Source organism: Calidris pugnax, unplaced genomic scaffold (genome assembly GCF_001431845.1).
Source record: "Calidris pugnax isolate Ruff unplaced genomic scaffold, ASM143184v1 scaffold1, whole genome shotgun sequence".
Lineage (NCBI taxonomy): Eukaryota > Metazoa > Chordata > Aves > Charadriiformes > Scolopacidae > Calidris > Calidris pugnax.
The window spans coordinates 10,803,432-10,824,047 of record NW_015090800.1 but is presented as its reverse complement, the minus strand read 5'-3'; the positions used below and the strand labels follow the sequence as shown (position 1 = coordinate 10,824,047).

Below are 20,616 nucleotides of genomic sequence, written 5' to 3'. Positions count from 1 at the left end.
AGGTTTCCAACAAACTGCTTCTCTAGCAGACCCCATCTCTGGGCTGAACAGCTCAGCACAGCCTGATTTTTATTTCGCCTTTGTCTCTAAGTTAAGCCCCCTACGCCAGGCCAGCTTCTGAGAAAGGAAAATGGTAGGTCCCTCTGACTCACCGCTGCGGCTCCCGATGAGCTGCCCACGAGACAGGTACAGCTAATCTGAAATGACGCCTGGTAACTGCAACATGTAATTTCAGACTCAAGGCACCAATTTCCCAGTCAGTTTGTAGCTACACTCTGTTACCGTAACGGGTTCTCTGCACAATTATCACAACACTTAGTAAGTTATTCATTTCCGGGAGAGCTAAGAAATGTTCTAAATTATTTTCGTTTTAGAGAAAGCAGGCATATTCCCCCCCTCCCCAGAAGAAAGAAATAGCAAAGTTTCTCCCCCATATTTTCTTTATCGTTAATGTTTCACAAATATTATTCCATCATTAGTATTAAAATAGCTTCACTTTAAAAAAAAATGAAATAAACAGGCAAGAATTTAAAACCCAGGTGTGTGTGCCTTTGTGGCAATGGCACGCATCAGGCAGAAGCAGTTTGAATATTTTATACTTCATAATTTTTTTCTTAAATAATTAACTAGCTTTAACTAGTGATTGTCCAGTCCTACCAGTGCTGTGGGTTTAACTGCATATTACATCTCCCAGTGTTCCTTTGGCGGCTCTGCTTCTCCCTGCTCCAAATCCAGACAGAATGAGACCATGAGCACTGCTGGATTTTTAACTTCAAGACCTGTTTCCAGCTTCACTCGGAAGAAGAACGTGAATCCATTTCCTACAGCTTTCCCTTCTGCAGCAAACCCAAACAGCTCCAGTTAACACCTCTTGTGTGCACTGGATGGACCAGCATTCGGCCCAGTATCCCTTAGTGCAGTGGGGAAACCTCCTAGCTCCAGCTGGCAACGTGGGCTCATTTCATTCTCTGTTTTCCCCCTTTCAGTCCAGAAATGAAGAAGTTAAAAATGCCATAGCTTGACAGTAATGCAGAGCTGGACCAGGAAATGAGGCGTACTGCTCCACTGAAGAGTTGCACCCTTTGGATAACACATTGAAATTAAATCCTTTTTCCCCATTGCTGACTGGGAAAGGAAAGTTCTCCCAAGAACTTTTTGAAAAAAATTTACTACTAAGAATGACCTGGTCTATAATTACCATCCCGTAGCATAGTCCAGTGTTGAAGGATATATTAGTGTTCATATATTTAGATGCATAAAGATGCACATTAGGGGTTAGTAGTGTTTGCCAATGCACTGCTTAGAATTTGCATATCTGGCTATGCACAGCAAGTGTCTCATGGCTACCACATTTCTCTGGAAAATCAGAACATTACTGGGATTAACATTATTACTTCCTTAATCTGAAACACTAAAGATATAAGAGAGTATTCCGATTTAAATTCATTTTCAAGCAACCATTCCAGCAATTAGTTTTGAGTTGGTGGGAGTTTAAGAGATCTGGTAACATTGTTTTCCTACAAAACAAAACCTTGACCCCCAGCTTGTGACATTATTTTCCATCTAATTTCTCTTTGTGTATTTATAGAACTACAAAAACAGGAAAATAACACATTGACAAAAAGATCTAGCAACACTTAAGAACACTTAACTCCACCAGCAACTACAACACTTGAAACAAGAGCACACTGAGCAAAACCAGGTCTGTGAGATAAGGTTGGTAAGGTTTCTGTTTCTGCTGGAGATTCCTTTTAGAATATTCTAATTCTGATACCCACGTTTGCCAGAGGATGTTTAAAAAAACATTGGTGAATTTCCGAAAACATGCCTTCATACTGTCCAACTTCTTTAAAAAAAAAGATATTCTACAAAGAGAAATTTTAGGAATTTGCAACTTTAATGTGGGAAAAAACTTACAGGTGTTATGACTGTAGTTTCTGATTATAGCCATATAATAAGGAGAAAATAGCTTTCCTATGCAAAGGGTCTTTTGTACAGCAGTCATTGAATAATGAAAGTTCAGGGGAATCTGAGGGCAATAAATAAATGGAAACAAACCTAATCTTTATTTAGGAGAAGGATAATTAACTATCGGAAGAGATTAAACTAAATCATGGCAAATTCACTGTTGCCAGAAAGGTTACAGTAGGAGCAGGAGGTCCCCTTGCATTACATTCCTAGCCCTGTTTACACATGATATCAGTACTGGTGACTGAGATGAATCCTTACGGCAGGAATGAGGATGAAATCAGAGCCCAATTCCAAACGTTGCCAAACATGGAAAAATTTCATATCTGAATGTTATGACCTGGATCTATCTATGGTTTTCTTGTAAAAGTGGAGCTAGGAAAGAAATCAGGATGCTCGCTTTGCACCAAGTCTCTGTGCCCTTGCATTGTTCTCCATTTAAGTGCACTGCTAAGGCTCCACTGATAATAAAAGATTGATTTAAAAGACCATTCTACAACCTAAGCAAACACTGAGCCTGGTTAATGTTACATATCATATCCTCTTGTCATTTACTGCTACTCTGCGTGTTTACTGTGTCTTTCACTCCCCCTCAGTACCAGCCCCAATTTACAGCAGAGCAGCTGGTCCTTTGGGGCTGAGTCTGCAACTGTAACCCTGAGCCCAAAACCAGCAGCCTCCTGATTACAGAGGCACAGCAATGATCTCACAGGATCTGAACCAAAGCAACACCCTCCCAAAGGTTTGGGTCAAGTCTTTGCAGATTTCCTGAGTGGCAGGCATCCCTATGTCAGTACTTCACAAGCTGAACTTAAATCTCCAGTGTGATCCAAATTTTAATCAAATTACCTGCATTCCTATATCAAGGCTCCTACTTCAGTTCAACAGAGAATATAAAAGAAGGTAGTGTGAACAAAAAAGAATAAAAAAATATTGTTTCCACTCCATCTTTAACTTTGATAAGAAGATCTATTATTTTGCATGGGCTTACACTTCTTACATCAAAGTCAGCACACTGCATGATACAAACATCCATGTTCTTCCCACTAATAAAAAAGAAAAACTTAATGCAGCGTGTCATGTTTTGTCTTTTCTTTCTCCTATCATTGTCTGAATTACTGGTTTGCTTTGTGCTCCTTGCCAGGAAGATGAGCATTGCACCTTCCTTAAAATAACTGGATTGTAAGAACAAGAGATGGGTCTTTGGAGCCCGATTCTCAGTTGCACTAAGGTCCTACTAGGGCAGCATAAACAGGCCTTACCATAGTTGCAAGCGTTTGCTTACGTGTTAGCAAGATAGTATCACGCAGGAATGAGGTGATAATAATACTGCTGCAGATAAAGTGTGAGGATGATGTACACACACACACCTTGACAGTCCATTCCCATTATGGGAGCGGTGAAAGAAGGCATAAAGGTAAACTGAGAATCAGGCTCTTGGTTTGCAGTTACCCTGCATACAGTTTGTAGGATTTATATGTTTAATTAACACAAAATCCTATAAAGACAACTTGTTAAAGACAGTTTTGCCCAACATTTCTAGAACAGCAAAACTTGCAAGGATGGAACAAGGATAATTAAAAAGATTACTAAAGCATTTTGTTTTGCTTGTTCTTCTTGGGATCCTTCGTTTTCAAAGTCAGGCAAGAGATTTTATGCCACCTAATTAAAACAAGTGGGAGGGTTTTTTTTAAACAGGTATACTAATTTAAAGAGAATTAATTCAGTGAAGTCCTGTGCCCTTGGTTGTACACAAGACTAGATTGCACAATAACAAACTCCTGAAGTTAAGATCTATAGTTTCATGAATTTCATAGACAATACCTTTTTTTTTTTTTTTTTATTTTTGCTGCAGAATGGAAAGGAGTGTGCTATGTAGAGACTGCTAAAAACAGTGGCAAAACCACAATTTGCTTTTCTGTCCTTGCATATCGTAGTGCACGTTCATCCTTTAATTTGTGGACACCACTAAGACCTATTGACTTCAGTGATTTGGACCTCTGATAAAAATCAGTGTATTTTCACTTAAACCCATGGGGAAACACCAGATGATTCTACAAAGTATTCCTCCCGGGATATAAGTTAACCAGAACAAGCAAATACTGTTTGATGAGTTCTGTATTTCCCATGCCAAAATTTTTCAATTCTCTGTGCCCGACCCTGAAAAAGCAAAGTAATATTAGAAGCCTTGTAGGTAGATTTAGAGATTAGTTTTTATGTATCATCTGGGTGATATCACATGAAAAGTGCTAAAATAACCTAAAATATTGAGAAAAAATACTGTATCTTGCTCCCACTGGCAGAAGCCTGCAGTGCCAAAGCGGTGGAGTACCAAACCTAAAGAAAAAGCCCTTTGCCTGACAGTTTCAGTTTGAGTTAAACATTGTTCAAACCTGTAGGTAAAGCGACCACTCACCTCTCTGGGTAAATATAAGAAACAGATAAGCTCCATTACAGAACCAAGTGAGGAGGATCACAGCCCCTGTGCAAAGCCGCAGAGGAGACTGTCACAATGCAAAATGACAAGCAAGGTTAACACACAAGGCATCTGTGGGCAGAGTGGTTTCTCCGGGTAGCTCTCTGCACAGACCCGTGTGTTCAGGAAAGAAGGAAAAGGGTCAAAAAAGGAAAACAAAGAAGGAGATGAGGAAGCATCAGGCACGGTCTCAGAAGCACAGCAATCCCAGCTTGTCAAGAGACTGCCACCATCCCACGGAGCTGTGAGGGCAGGAGCCATGTCCTGCTGCTCAATTCCTGCTCGGCCGGGCAAAAAGACAGTTTGCACATTCCTTGTAAATAAGTAGGGTCACGTCAAAAATATTTGGATCCCAGCTCTAAGCCAAATAACCCAAAGGCCTCGAAATTTCAGCTGGCTGCTCTGCTCAACACAGGTAATCAATGTAAACAGCCAACAAATTACGATACAGTGCAACAACTGACAAATGTTGGAATCTTTCTCAATTAACAATGTGGCCACAATCCACAGAGGTATGCCTTTCAGTACCAGAGCTCAGACACCCCTTTGGCGAGGGATCAAGCTCTCTGAGATCGCATCCAAACTGTGCCTTTTTATCTCACATTGAGCTTGCTCAGGCGACAGGCAGTATTTTAGGTAGCAACCTACTACTTTCTTGCTCCTCGTACCTCCATAGGAAATTGCTGGTAGTCATGACTTTCTTATTAAAGAAGGTATCAAACACATACAAATGTCTTAAAAATAACAAGCCGTTGGGGGGAAAAAACCCACAACCTGTGACACTATCTGAAGTCACGGATGCAACTGGTATCAAGCTGTGCCACTTAAAGCACTTCTGCAGCACCCACCTATGACAGCCTGGCAGTGCATATTTGTGAATTTCTCACAGGCAGGGAGTAAAATGCTTTTAAACATCACCTTCTTTCCCCTACTTCTCCTCCCAGCGGGACTCTCCGCCAACTGGTTTCTGCCAGGCAGGTAGAGTGAGATCACTTTTAAATAACAATTTCTTCCACTACTTGATTTCCACTCCCCAAAGCTCAAGGACACGTATCTGGGGTGCCAGCCCCCCAAAGCATCTGCAGCACAAAACTGCACATGCCAGAGCAGGATATAACATTCCAGGCCACCCTTGGGGTCTGGCAGAAAGTCAGCCCTGGGGTCACCACATCCCGGAGACTCAGGTGGGGAAATCCAGGGAGTCTGAATGTTTCCAAAGCACCCATTGCAAGCAAAGCTGCTTGTGAAAACGTAATCTCCGAGAGTGGAGAGCAACGGCGCAAGCTGGGGGAGTGCCAGGCTAACTGGGGCCTCCTCCTTGGAAAAACGATGGAAAAACTCACCTTTGGGTGAAGGGGCATTCATACTGATGGCAAATTGTGAAGTGAAATTCAAGTAAACCCCTTGTGACTACTCCCCCCCTCCCCTTACACTGAAACAACATCAGAGCTATCTGCCGGTGGTGCTTAACGCTTGTGTTTTTCACATCACAGAGGCAGGAATTTTGGACCTCCTGATTCCTATACTTACATACCTTTGGAAATTAGCATAAACATCTCAGCTGGCTACCGATGTGATTAAGATGTGCCTCCACTTGGCAATTTTTCCTTTGAAACAAAGCAAACGCTTTAATTTGTTAAGTGAAAATTCCCCGGTGGAAACCCCTCTCTCTTTCCCTCCCATTTCTGACCCCATATTGGGCTCTTTAATCTAATTTTGGTTTGAGGTTTTAGAAGCTGAAGGCTGCTTCTGAAGATCACTGAGGGAAAAGAAATCACTGGGAGGAACACCACACTTTGAACTGAACGTCCCTCGCACAATGCATATTGGAAAAAGCACTAAGAGCATTTCCCAATCAATGTAGCCGTATTTTTCACACCCAGTTAGAAGAAATGGAAACGTGTGGTAAATAATGCTGCTTTGCACCAGTCCAATTACACTAAATGATAAATTGCCTAATTATTTCGGCTCTAGAGCCTTTCCCAAGTTCTTTATCCTTTTCTTTGTAGTCACTGTCTGCAGAACAAGAGCATTTGACTGTTACTAATTAGCGAGAGAGAAAGATGCAGGACACTTAGTAAATTCACTTCCCTTTAAATCCATCTTACAGTTATTTTTCCCCACCATGGAAAAAAAAAAAAAAAAAGTAATAATTTATTTAAAAGCTGCTCTGCTGGAAGAAATTTTTTCTCCATGACTACTCTATGATACTAAAACAGTCAGCTTTTGTTTTTTACATTCTCCAGAACACCAAAAGATTAAAGGCACAGCAAGGTTAGATTAACACCTTGAAATTATCTGTAAGGTTCTGTACTTATCAGGCTATTAAATCTTCGTTCCTGACTGCACAAAAATCTTCTTCATATCATATCCTGTGTGCATACAAACTTGACATATCTTGAGAAAAATTTCAAAAAACAAGAGCTCTTAAAAGTGTTTTGTTCTAGCTCACAATACAATGACTTTCTGACACCTTGTTACTTCCTTGTTCCTTCATTTGGATCAACAACAGCAGCAAGGGGCTGTAGATAATCGCCCAATGTTCAGCACTTTTCCACTTCTCAATTTTCTCCTTTAAATTTGAAGTGTAAACAGAAGTACTGAGAAAGATATTAAAGTTTATTCAAAATATCTATTGCACCAGGTCAAAATCATTTTAATACATTCTGTCTTTTGACCTTCCTTTAAATTTGAAGTGTAAACAGAAGTACTGAGAAAGATATTAAAGTTTATTCAAAATATCTATTGCACCAGGTCAAAATCATTTTAATACATTCTGTCTTTTGACCTGAGGGTGCGTTAAGCGTTAAAAAAAAAAAAGCACTATGTATTTTTTTCTCACACTAACTGAAACTTTTCTGAAATTTAATTTTTTTGTCTAAGATGCATGTAAAATCTAATTTTTTTACATGTAAAATAATAGGAATATTTTCTTGAATTCTGAAAGCAAAGACTTCATACAGGTGGAAAGTATTAAGTCAACAGTACCAAAGAATGAATTGTTCTGCTTGCACAATGTGCCCTAATGTGCTATGCCTCGGTGGCAGCCAGGAAGGATAATTCCTAGGAGTAAGAAAGTAACTAAGCTTTCAGTCTCATTACATCTGAGACCTAAATAAAGAACCTGAAGAATCTGGTACCACTTATTAAATGAGTCTTCCTTCAAGCACCTATTTATTCACTCGGTGTTGGTTAGAAACTGGCAGTCCAGTCCATACAAGTTATGGGCATTTCTAGTGTATAAAAGTTTTCAGGCTCCCCTGATCAAGGCCCTGAACGCCCATCACAGCAGCTGCTATAGCGGTGAAATTCTAATTCTGCCCAGCCATAGAAAGTATTTTGGAGCACTGACCGAAATATTCAAAATGTGACTAGTTACACTGAGGTACAAGTTTTTGGTTGCTTTTAAGGATTTGATTTTGGAAAAGACCCACCTTTGAAAATTAGACATCAAATTAGCTGGCAATACTATTAAAAAATAGGTATCATCCCGTTCTGTGAGACAGAAAAATCTATTAACTGGTGTGAAATGGAAGAGTCCTTAAATAGCAGCAATTTCCTACTTTTCTTTGCGTCTTCCTGACTACTCCCTTTGCACCAGTCTTGCTATCTGATTAAGCCAGAAAATGTTCACTCATATCACTGGAAGACCACTACATTTCTAGAGCAAGGGCACATCCAGAAATACCACTTTTTCTTTCTTTCCATAAGAAAAGCATAAAGATGAAGCAGGACAAACAACACAAAAGCCATCTCATTCTCATTAAAAGTATCACACAAATACATTGTTAGAAATGGAAATTATCTAAACACGTATGTGCTGCCAGGGTGGTAGAGAAGGAAAAAAAAAGTGGGTGGGTGGGTAAGGGGTCACAAGAAGTTCATTCTACCAAGAACTGCTTTACATAATCATGAAATGCAAACTAGTTTCCATTCCTTCTGGCACAGGCTCATTCAGCCTTCACTTTGAATGCTTATTGACAAATAAATGGACTGGTTACTTCCCAGTAATGCTACCTAATTTATGTACATACCTGGAGGAAAAATTCCATTTTGACCTCACATTCGTACAAGCTAAGATCATTTTTAAGCTATGAATAAGTTGAATACAAGTTTAATTTCATCTTGGTTGCTGCTGGGGATTTGCCATTTCTGAACAAATTAGGCATGTGTTCTCCTCAGCTCAGCTTTTGCACCTTAAGCATATATGTGCAATTCAGGAATCTGCGTTGAACTTTCAGATGAAAGACCTTCTTTTCTTCAGCCATGATTCATTCTCTCCCTCCTCTTTTCTCTCATATGCAGGCATATGCACACACACAACTTGTTAGTTGTTCTCGTTTTATGCGCTGTTCCCCAATCCCTCTCCTTCTCTTCCTCTGCCCATGAAAAGTCCTTACCAAGAAAGCAATACTTGTTTTCGCAAATCTCAAGACTCGCTATTGTCCTGACCAGGGAAAGTGCTATTGAAGCAAGATTTTATCCCTGAGTCTTGAAGGCATCTCAGAAGTGGACCATCTCAGTAGATCACTGAAGAGCCCCACAGCAGACAAGGATGCTGGGGCTGGACCAATGTCTTCACCCCTTGTCTTATCCCATCTTCATCATTCACATGTCAGGATCTTATTCCAAATGGATGCTAACTAACATAGAGCTTGAAAATGGTTCTTTGTTTAAATTAGTGTTTAATATTCCCTGGGAGACAAGTTCCTGTCTGATGAATGTGGTTGGCTGCTAATTCTGAGACACAGTGTGGGATCGCGACACAAATGTCTGAGGCCACTCTCTCTCATTTGTAAGTTCTCTCAGGGCCAAATGGTTTAGTTTCTCTGATTTCTTGCATCTAAGGTTGGCTGTCTGGCTGTCTGCTCCTTCATTGCCAGGTATTTACAATTCAGCAGAACATACCTTATGGGGAACCTTTTTGGTCCCTAACTCCCATGAAAAAACTCAGCGTATCTATCTATCTATATAAGTATATCTTTCTGGACCTGACCTCTACTTCACATACAAAAAAATCTTGAGTGCTAGACACACTGCCATTGAAAGATCAAGCACTTCTACCCCTGAAGAGGATCCCCATTCTGAAGAAGTCATGCCATGATGGTTGTACTTGGTCTGAAAGGTCCCTTTCAATCTTGACAATTCTATGATTCTATGTGCATCTCTCTTCCTGTCATATGTAACTCCTCTTGTAAGACTGGTGAGAGTATGTTCCTCCCAAAGTCATGGAGGGCAGTGGTGTTATTTACTGTGATTTGAGCTTATCTCCTTATTTACTTCTGCAAGGCTCAACTGCCTGGTGCAAAGTTTGATCTACCAATTCTACCTGGATCTGTGCTCCACCCTGCAAATAATGCTACCTACCTGTAGCTAAAAAGTTAACACTGATACTGGTAGTTAGCATTGATTAAACATTCATATGAGTGTTAATTTGGTTTTCTCTATCCCTTGGGGAAGTATGTTGATTGCCATATAATGTCCAGAGTGATACAAAGGAGCAGTTGGGACATGAATCTTGAAGAAAACTGTAACAAGTTTCCTCAGATCAAAAGCAAATATCCTCTTTCCTACATAAAAGCCTCAAATGGAGGCAGAGGTGGGAAGAAATAGAAAGGTGGGAAAGATGTATCTTTCCCTTTACTTCCTCTTTAAATCACATTAAAGTACTGTATTATTAAGATCTTCACCATTAAACATTCCATGTCACTAGAAAAATTGATTCTTTAACATGAACCCTGTAGAAGTGACAGTGGGTCAATTATTATGAGGATGGCAAAATACTAGGAAAATTCAGGGGTGAAAATTAGTATCTGTCTAGCATACATTACCTGAGAATCAGTTTTGCTCAAGAATAGCAATAAGGCAGAGTCACTGAGCAACACGTGACATTCCAGGCAAAAGATAAATTAGTCTTCATGAGCAAGAGACCGATAAGCTCGAATTCAACAAATGGAAAAATAAAACTTTTAAGTTTTTTTTTTACTTTGGTAAAGGGGGGTAAAGGAACCCTGCAATGTCAACAACAACAACAAAAAGTTCCTTGAAATGTGGGCAGATTAATCATCTCAACCACACCTCATTCCAGGCCACATAGAAGCACCAATTCTCAGCCGCTGAAAGAATCTCCCCAGGAAAGAAAGAAGCTTTTTTCAAAGCTAGGTTGACTTTTTGCTAAGGTTCTTGGAAAAGACCTCCTTGAAGGTATCACTAGGGTTTAAAACCCTGATTTTGTTCCTATAAACTAACAGCGAACTTTTCGAAAAAGCAAAGTCAAAACATTTCTAAAAGACACCCTGGACTTATCAGCTGATCAAGTCAAGTCTTTCTGCATTATAAATAGCCTGGCTCTCCAGGAAGTGCTTATCTTTTTAAGAGGCACCTGTGGAGAGCAGAGACACATAGATACAGTGTAAGAACTACAAATATATGGTAAGCAAAAAGAATTGCCCTCACGTAGCTCCTGGCTGGTCACACTCTTCCTGCTTGCCCGTGCTTCCATCAAAGGATGACTGCGGCTGCCTACAAACCTCAGCTTCTGTAAAGTGGGAACAAGCAATGGGAATCTTCCAAAAAGGCGTCCAGAAAAACTTCTCTGGCTGGTCCTGTGAGGGTGCCCGGGACAGAAGGCAACCCGTGCAGAGACACCTGATAAGGCTTGCAGAGTGAGCTAACCAAGCCCAAGCCTTCCCCCCTGAGCTGCGTTTGAGCCTAGGGACAGGCCTGTGATGACACTGGCAAATGTGAGGAGGGCTTGGGCTCAGGAGCTTGCTCAGGCTACCTCTCCTTATACAGTAGAGACACAAGTCAGAGAAGAGACCAAAGCCCTTAGTGTCTGAGGTCCTTAAGTTGTTGAAAGTTAGGAAGAGTTAGGCCAAAATAACCTCTGCCCAAGAAAAGTGACTGTGAGTCTCTCAACTCCAAAGCTTGCATTCAAATCAGTAGATTCTAGGTACTAAGAGAAGGGGGAAATTCAGGGAAGGGCTTATTGTCTTCTCCTAACTTATCAATCTTCAGCCTGTATGTACAGAAGCACCATGCGACAAAGATAATTAACTGATTTCAGACACTGAGCAATTGTATGAAGAACAGGAGAAAAATAACCCAACAGCATGCAGTCTCTACGTGTTTAAGAGCAGCCTTTTATTTGTTAACAACAAAACTGATTGCTGACAGCTGACACTTGTGAATGATGTGAGGCTCTGCTACATCGTTTTACACAAATAAAGAAATCAAAGAAGGTCATTTCCTTCAATAGAATAAACAGCAACACCATACAATATAGCTTGTGCTTTCTGGGTTTGTATGTTTTGTGCGTGTATATGTATGCATGTGTAACAGCAACTCTCTTCTGTGGACTTTTTTCTACAAACTATTTACAATTCAGGCTCCCTTGATAAATGCAAGCCTCTACCGTCAGCAATATTTGCTTAGTGAAGCTTATTCTCTGTAGTTGCAAGCTTCTGAGAGCACAGTGCCTTGAGATACTGCATGAAAGGCACCAAACTCATGCAAATTGTTGTGGTAATTCCCCGACAGTGCCATCTCTCTGACTTTCACCTCTCATTTTCACTAATGCTCAGAGAAAGCAGTCTGTGCTACCCAGGAGATCCTCTGCATAAACAGCTTAAAAAACTAAAGTACTCAATCAGGCACAGAGACACCATAAAAATGGTTCTACCTCTCACTGCTCGCTGGCAATTTTATGGGAAGGGAAAATTTTGAAACAGTAAAATCTCCTTTACAATAAGATATCTCTGTTAGGCTGCAGAGATGGTAGTGGAGCTCTTCATTGTGAAGAACAGAATCATAAGCCAGTGTAAAATAGTATGACTCTGCTCAAGCCAATGATGACATGCCAAGTTACCCCAGATGAGCAACTGCCACACCCAGTATGTTTGATTAATTACAGCACCAAAGTCATAAATTATAAAGGAGGGGCTTATGTATCAGTCCAGTTCAACCTGGCCCATTTACAACTGACCACACACAGCAGTTAAAATGGAATAAAACTGTACCTTTTCATAAATGAAACTATGGATTGTAATGACTTTGGCTGGCATCATTCACGTTTTTCAATTAGACATACTGAAAATATTCCTGGACCATAGAGCAACAGAAAAGCAAATATTTACAGGAACAGGAAGATTTATTTCTATTAAAGAATAATCTCCAAACCTCCATTTAAATCGTGAGAGAGTCTTGCAGAAACTCTGAAGTTTCTTTAAACTTTATGGGCTCTAGGCAGTGGTGAAAATACTGGCAAGTCACACTGGCACTGAAAGCTACTCTAGTGCTTTGTGTGGATAGGAAACTGGATGGAGCAGAGATGTGTTGGGACATATCCTGCTCTTCATTCCTCTACTCACTGGTGTTTCAAAGTCTTATATCAAGCAGGGATAAATATGAGCTGTACATGGCATTTTGAAAGCAGAATGGAAAACACAGTAGGTCTTTCAGCCTCCAATTAATATTTTACAGTAATAGCTGCCCTTTCATCTATGTCCTTTTTTACTCCTCCTGACTCCTGTGCTCTCCTTCACCTTTGCCAGGGATCCTGAAAGCATTCCTAGGCATTAGCAGCAAAGAGGAGTGAGCTGCTACAGCTCCATCTGAGCTTCACCAGATCTCTTCTGGCCAGCATGGAGATGCTGCAGCCTCGTGTATCAGCGCGGCAACACATTTCTCATGTTCTGTAATTAGCACTAGGCCTTCGATGCAGCTGTTTCACGTGGTGCTTTATGTAATAAAAGGTTAATGTAGATACAAGCTAAAAACCAAAACTTGTTAACTACCAAGTCTTCCCCTTTGTTAATGCAAGACACGGTTGTCTATTACTGAGAATGTACAGGAAATTATTCCTGAAGCTGAGATTAGAATGCAGGGTGCTCCTTGCTCCAGATTTCTCTACGCTTGGCACCTTCAAGTATGCATTTCTTTATCACATGGAGGCAGAGCAGTTCATTCTTAGACCTCCTTTGCCCTCCTTAGCTGCCCCAAAGTATACTTGCTTTCCCTCCCTCAAGAAAATGACCTCATTTCGCTGGTTTAACCTGATCTGTTTACTTTGCAACAGATCAGGAGCACACACATAGCTACTTACCACATTTCACCTAAGGGCAACAAATAACTTCTCATAAGAAGTTAATTTGACCACCTATGTTTTTGCAATCTATTTTGTGCCACTACTCCTCCTGTCTAAAATTGTGCAGTCCAGTAAAACAACAACAACAAAAATATAATTTATAACCGTGAATGACACAGGCTTGAGAGAAGGGAGAGAGACAGACATTTAAATGCTAACATGGGAAGAGAGGAAAAGAGGAGAGACCTCATATTAAGGGAATCCCCAGCATGGAAGATGCAGCAATTTTTCATGCCCTAAGCACTGCAGCTTAGGACAAACTCCACAGCAAAGCTGAGAGCTCAGTGGGACTCAGAGGGAAGTGTCCATCTGCTCAGAACGAATGCATGCTGCAGGCTCACTATGCTTTTGCTCAGCACACATGTACACAAAAATAAATAAAAAGCAGTTTGTTTTTACAACAAAATAATCTGTCGCAAGTGCAAAAACTGTTCATAAAGTGAATGTCTTCTGAAGGGCCCTTTAGGAGCTCCGCACAGGGATCCTTTTGGGTTGAAATGGAGAGTGTGAAGACCATGGGTGCATTCCTTCTCACCTGATTAATGTGGATAAAAACATCTCTTTCATGACTACACAGCCTCTAACAGTTTAGGGATGGTTAGCCACAAACGCTATAAAATAATCTGGTCTTGAAATAGCAACCAAGTTTTTTTTCCCTGTCCTCTTTTACTGGCATATACAAATGAAAGGCTAGCTTCTCAGCTGATGTATATCATCATACCTGTACCAATACCAAATATGTTGTGCCAGTTTACAGCCTTCTGAAGATCTGACCCCACTCTGCTGTCCTGGAAACGGATCTGTGGTCCCTGCAGAAAGTAATATTCTTTTATACACACACAGATGTAGGCGTGCTGCCCCCACTAGCTCATATTTAACTCTCTTTTCATCTTGTTTATTTTGTCTTCATGGTATTAAAGCAAGCTGCACACCCAGCAACAAGCTTGCAGCAAATAGGTGCATCTTATTTTCCAGTGGATGGCCTGTCGCAGGGCGCATAGCACCCTGGGGATTCATAAAGAGGACCAGGTCAGAGTTTCTATGATTTTAATTTCAGTCCATCTGTTAAAGGAATTATGCTTAAACTTTCCTTTCCCAGTTGCAGGGATGCACAGGTAGAATGGGAAGATGCTGTGTGTGGTGACAGCGGTCAACCTCTCAGCACCCTGTCTCTTCTGCTTCCCCAGAGATGATGAAAAGCTGTGGGCTCCCTTCCCCTACACCCCAAAGATCCAGAACAGAGGTGAGGAGCACAATAACCTGTGTATCCTGACTTCTACAATAACCAAAGAGAGAGGTTTCTCCTGCTTGCCTGGTCCACAAAAACTGAAATGGGCCAGATGTCTCTTCCCACTTCCAGGGTAAGAGACCTCATCCAGCCTCCACACTGAGCTATCAGCCAAGAAAAGACCTAAAAAGCCCTTTAGCAAACAGACGAGGAAGTTCGGAAGGCAAAAAAAGAGATGACGACCCATGACCCACTCCAGGCACTGTTTTCTGAGAAGACTTGCCTGGAAGTGCCATCTCTACAGTGTATTCAGGCAGTGTGGTGAAGAGAAGCAGAGAAGTGTCCCAAGACAGCTCTGGGCCAAACTTGGCCGGACACAATAAAGCGGTGCAACACAGTTGGTCAGACATACATCTCCTCTGGGCTCCCAACCTAGCACAGTGCTGGGGTTACACCACTTCCAGCACCTAACCTTGTATTTCTGCACCACACCACAGCAGCTTGCACCAGGCTAGCACAGGGATCTCTTAAGACAGCAGTGCCTTGGTTTTGTCCTTCCCCTTCATGCTGTCCCATTCTGCTAAGGTAACCACTGCACAAGCAAGACAGAACAACATCAGAGCAAACTCGGGTATCCTCAAGTACCGCTCCCACAGCCACCAAAACCCTGCTGTATGCCCAAATGGACCAACCTTGCTCTCCTCACTGGCTATCACAAGGTCACTGTGCTTTAAGTTTTTGACTAGTGTGCCAAAAATACTGGAACTGGGCCTGTCATTTATAGCAACTTTTCTCAGATGGCTCTCACATGTCTTTATAAACGTTAGTAAATGAGTGTATAAACTAGAGCTATCTACACATAAATCACTCTGTCCACCACCAGAGTACAGCCATCTCTGGGATGATGCACAGCAGCTGCTGTAAAATCAGACCGCAGCTCTACACCACAGATCGGGGCTATAAAACATGCTGCATGAGGCAACTGAAATGGTTGGAGGAAGGAAGGGGAACATGGTGGAGAGCATTTTGTAGTTATAATTACCTGCGTACAAATTTGGTTAAAGAGGGTGCTGTGTTTAACACTTGTATATCTGCAAATCAAAGCAGTCCTCCACAACCTGTCAAAACAACTGGACTGTACCATTTCTCCATGTTTTGGCCTTCTAAAACCCTTTCTGAAAATTGCAAAGCACCTTGATAAGAGAAAAGCTGATGATGTGCTGAGCACAAACAATAACCTAATCAAATTTCATAGCAACTGACTTGATAACTAACTGTAAGCCTGTAGCTGCTATGTCCCCTCCCTTCCTCTCCCTTGCATGACAACCGAACGGAGCATCTATATATTCCCAGTTCTAAAATAGCTTCTGCTCCTGTAACTTACAACCCGTTCACATAGATCTTGTTTCCTGGGCTCAGAGTAGTTAATTACAATGAATAAGGGGACCGAACCGCTGCATCCTTTTCCTTATTCTGGGATGGACTCCTTGAGCAGCACATTGTTGTCCCCCCCAGCTCAAATCATGAACTGTTTATAATAGGTAATCTTTTGAAGGATGGAGCTGCACAGATTAGATCTATGAATTTCCTGGTATCAAGGACAGCAGATGAATATTTATCCTTCTTTCCCTCTTCTCCTTGGCCATACAGCTATATATGCCTCATGTAAAGCTAAACCTGTGTTGTGGTTTAACCCCAGCCAGCAACTAGGACTACACAGCTGCTCACTCTTCACCCTCCTCCCACAAGAAGGGTGGGGAGAGGAGGGAGAAAAGAAGGGGAAAGGGAAAAGAAAAAAACTTTGTGGGTTAAGATAAAGACAGTTTAATAGAACAACAATGGAAAAGGAAAATAGCAATAATAATAATAGTAATAATAATGGTAAAAGAAAATACAGGACACACCACTTGTTCACTCTCACCACCTGGTAAATTGATGATTTGGCACCGTCCCGAGCAGTGATTTTGAGTACCCCTTCCCCTGGCTAACCCCATTTATATACCAAGCATAGTGGTTTTGGTACAGAATATTCCTTTGGCCATTTTACTGTTCCATGTTCCTTCTCAGCTTCTGTGGGATGCTGAAAAAAGTCCTTGAAAAATACAAACATCGCCTTGCAACAACCAAAACAATATGCGTTATTGACAGTCCTTTCATACCAAATCTCAAAACACAGCAACCACTAAAAATAAAATTAACTCTGTCCTAGCTGAAACCAGGACAACCTGAAAACTAACAAAGTATGGAGAAGCGATCTGAAAAGTACTTCCAATCAATATATGGCATGGGACAACATGTTTTCGGATGAGGCCACCAGTTTGGGTTGAAGCACCACACAGATTGTGTACAGTGCTGACCCGCAAAGATCATTCCTTTGAGTGCCATCCCTCTGCACCAAGTTTTATCTTCTTTGCCATGAGTGTCCCTAGCTCTACAACCTCTCCCAAATATTGAAATTATTGGTAAGATATTCCTGTTTGAGAACCAAGAGAGTCACACTTTACACATTTGAATTGGAATATTAATGAAATACTACTAGTAGTGAGTGACTGCTCAGACAGACCATATACAACATAGGGTCCATTTAGCTCTCTAGTTTGAATCAGGAGCACACTCACATGCAAGTCTCTCACACTGGTTCACACTACCATCTCCACGTGCACAGCAAGGGCTCCTTTAACCAGAACTATACCAGAATATCGGTCTGACTGCTAAGGGAAATTTGGTACACAGGGCCGGACTCAAACTAACCCAAAGTAACAGTGTTCACTCAACAGTCCTCACTACCAACCGTGCAAGATGGTGAATCTGTGTCTACGGCAGCACACTGCTTGTTAGTGTAGTCATGGCCGTATACATGGTCTCCCTGTGTGAAATGTCTGTAAGAAATTGGCCAGTTAACCACAGAATGGTGAAATAGTTTGAGTTGGAAGGGACCTTTAAAGGTCATCTAGTCCAACTCCCTTGCAACGATCAGGGATGACTGCTTGCAGTCAGCTTTCTATGCACTTATGTGAACAAATTTACTAATTCATTTACTCATCTACAGACAGATAGGAATGACATCGCTTGCCTATCATATTGGATACCTCTCCCAGGAATTTCACTTTGGTTTCTTAGGCTGTCAGTTTTCAGGAACTGGTAAGGAGATGAACCATGTTTTCCTTGAGGCTGCATAATAGAGGTTTATTTGTACAACTACCACCAGTATGAACCAGTAAACTGCACATACTCCAGGCCAAGTTGGACCTTCATATCTTTGTGGGCCTTAAGTTAGTCAGTTGAACTAACTGGACACAAGGGCATAATTAGATCTGCTGTATTTGAATGAAACAAGTAAACATGCTCCCGCTGGAGTGCTGTAGAACTAATAACCTAAGAATATAACCCAAGCCCTGTAAGTTAGAACATAACACATCAATGGTTTCATTGTATTGAGTGAACTCACATCAGAGGTATGAAGCATGCAGCGAGAAAAAGCTCTGTGGATCAGATTGGGCAGTCCTAACCTCCACTGCTGTCATCCACCTGCACCCTCAGAGCAAAAGCAATCTCAGATGGAGAACAACCATGCTCAGAACCTTGTCATGCAAGACAAAAGAAGACATTTTCTGTGTACGCAAATCCCGGCTTTTATATTTGCACAACCAAAAGGAGGGAAATGGTACCTTTTGAATGGGCATGATTTTGCATAGTTGAGAATTTTCCATTACTAGCAAAGCAGAAAATTATACAACTCTTTTCTTGTTCTGTATGTGCAACACAGAGCATGGAATGCATAAAAAGTATGAAACTCCCAAAATTGTACAGTTAAGGATTTCGGCATATAAATCCAGTAGCTAAAATCCTGCAAGACAGCCATGCCTGGTGCCCTCTTATTCCTGTTAGCCTTGTGATGCATTATAAAAGCGTTCATGAAAAGAAAAAGAGCTTCAGTCTGAATTCTCATAACTAACAACTTGTGCAGAGAGTGTAAGGTGGCAGAATGGCAGCTGCATGGTCTGCTAGATATACAAAATATTGTCAATGGTTATCAGGGAAATATAAGCGCCCTTGGTAAGTACAGATAGTGAAGGAGACATAATTTGAACATGGTATAAGAAAATTAGATGCTGTACTTTTTTTTTTGAGGCATACGCATATATTCTACTGCTGAAGAAAAAAAAAGTATGAATATTTAAAGCAAAACTTTGCAGTTTATGGTTTATAAGAACACTGTTTATGTCCTTACAAAGATCAGTAAATAAAATTGACCTCAAAAACAATAAAAGTCTCTGGACAAAGGGAAAAAATAGAAATGTGCAGTTTTAGATCCTGGAAACAGCTGCTTTGTTTCAATACTGTAAAATATTTTGTAAAGGTTAAGCTTTCACTATGACACAAAGTTTCTGGGCCACCTCTTCAGTTGCTGTAAAGTGACATTATTTGACAGTTTCCAAAAACTCCAAACAATATAGATTGATTTTGATTTTTTTTGGCTGAAAATATTAATAAAATGTTATTATATGCATACATAACTAGGAAAAATCAGGATCATGCAGGTGCCACAGTGACACGACCACGCTCACGTTGCCCTGCTCCCTGCATGAAACTCCACACCAGCACATCGTACTCACGTGTTTTGCTGAGAACGCATCAACCTCCTGAAGCAGCTTCTCCTGGCACTCTGGGTTGGTGGCTAGCAAGTACGTGGCAAAGGACAGTGTGCTAGTGGTGGTCTCGTAGCCAGCGATCAGGAACAGGAAAGCTTGGCCTGCTATCTCGTCCTCCGTTAACGTCTTCTGAACCTTTTCAGGTGGGGCCGTGCCAGCAAGAGGAACCTTGTTCTGTCTGGAAGCAGCAGATGGACTGATCACATCAAAACACCCTGCTGCCAGGGAGTCAGCTGAGTCACGGGAGTCGAGCATCCACTGGAGAAAATCTCTGCGCCTCTGCAGAACACAGGATGAGAAGAAGCATGAAGAATGGGTCACAGAGCAATGTCTACCCATGGGGGATGGAAGAAGAGAGCCGTTTCCTATTTATACTCCCCACTTGGCTCTCACAGAATGGCCACCTGCCTTTTACAGAAAGAGGAGACATCTATAAATTAGCTGGAAATGCCATTGCTGAGTTGGACACTGCTTTCTTCCCAGTGGGATGAGACTGATCTGCCCCCAGTACATAACAGGTACATTTTTTTGCAGAGGACTGCTAATAGTCAGCACCATATAGAGCTTCTTTCATCTTCAGCGTAAGTTCTTGGCACTTGCTGGAACTAAGGGGATTGACATAGTCAATGCACGGTCCCACGTGCATCCGCCAAGTGGAGGTGGCACAACTCATTCTCAGAGGCCCCATCCTCAGTTGTTCACATGGTCCAAAGTATGAAAGTCACCATCTAGGTTCATGGTTGCATCTGCAACTATTTCTGTGCCAGCTTAACAAGAAAAAACTAGAAACTGATAAAACCATAAAACCTATTTGGGTGGCTTGTCTTTGCAAAATGGCCACTGAATGGTTCTACTGTTAAAAAACCTGCTTTCTTTCACACTAGTTTCTATCAGAAAAACTCTAATAAACAGACCTATGGACAAAAGTGAGTTGACTCCAAACCATTCTGGACAGCAAGCTTGATTAGGCTTTGAAATATAACCCAAAAGGTTTGAATTGACTTTTTGGAGTAGGCATAATAGAATTGTGCTGAACCCAAGCCATAAGGCTATGTGATTGATTTTCAATTCCTCAAATACCAACAGAATACATGATAGCTCAAGGACTTAGAAGTGACTGCAGTGCCAGAATATGACAACTTGTGCA

General features: G+C 41.3%; 1 protein-coding gene across 2 annotated transcripts in view; it reads right to left on the bottom strand.

Moving 5' to 3' along the window:
- Positions 1-20,616, bottom strand: part of TBXAS1 (thromboxane A synthase 1) — a 244,297-nt gene that overhangs the window by 52,177 nt on the left and 171,504 nt on the right. For both annotated transcript variants that reach the window (XM_014937534.1, XM_014937533.1), the window contains exon 9: positions 19,434-19,748. In XM_014937534.1, the coding sequence (XP_014793020.1) occupies positions 19,434-19,748 (315 nt within the window). The remainder of the gene's footprint in view (positions 1-19,433; positions 19,749-20,616) is intronic.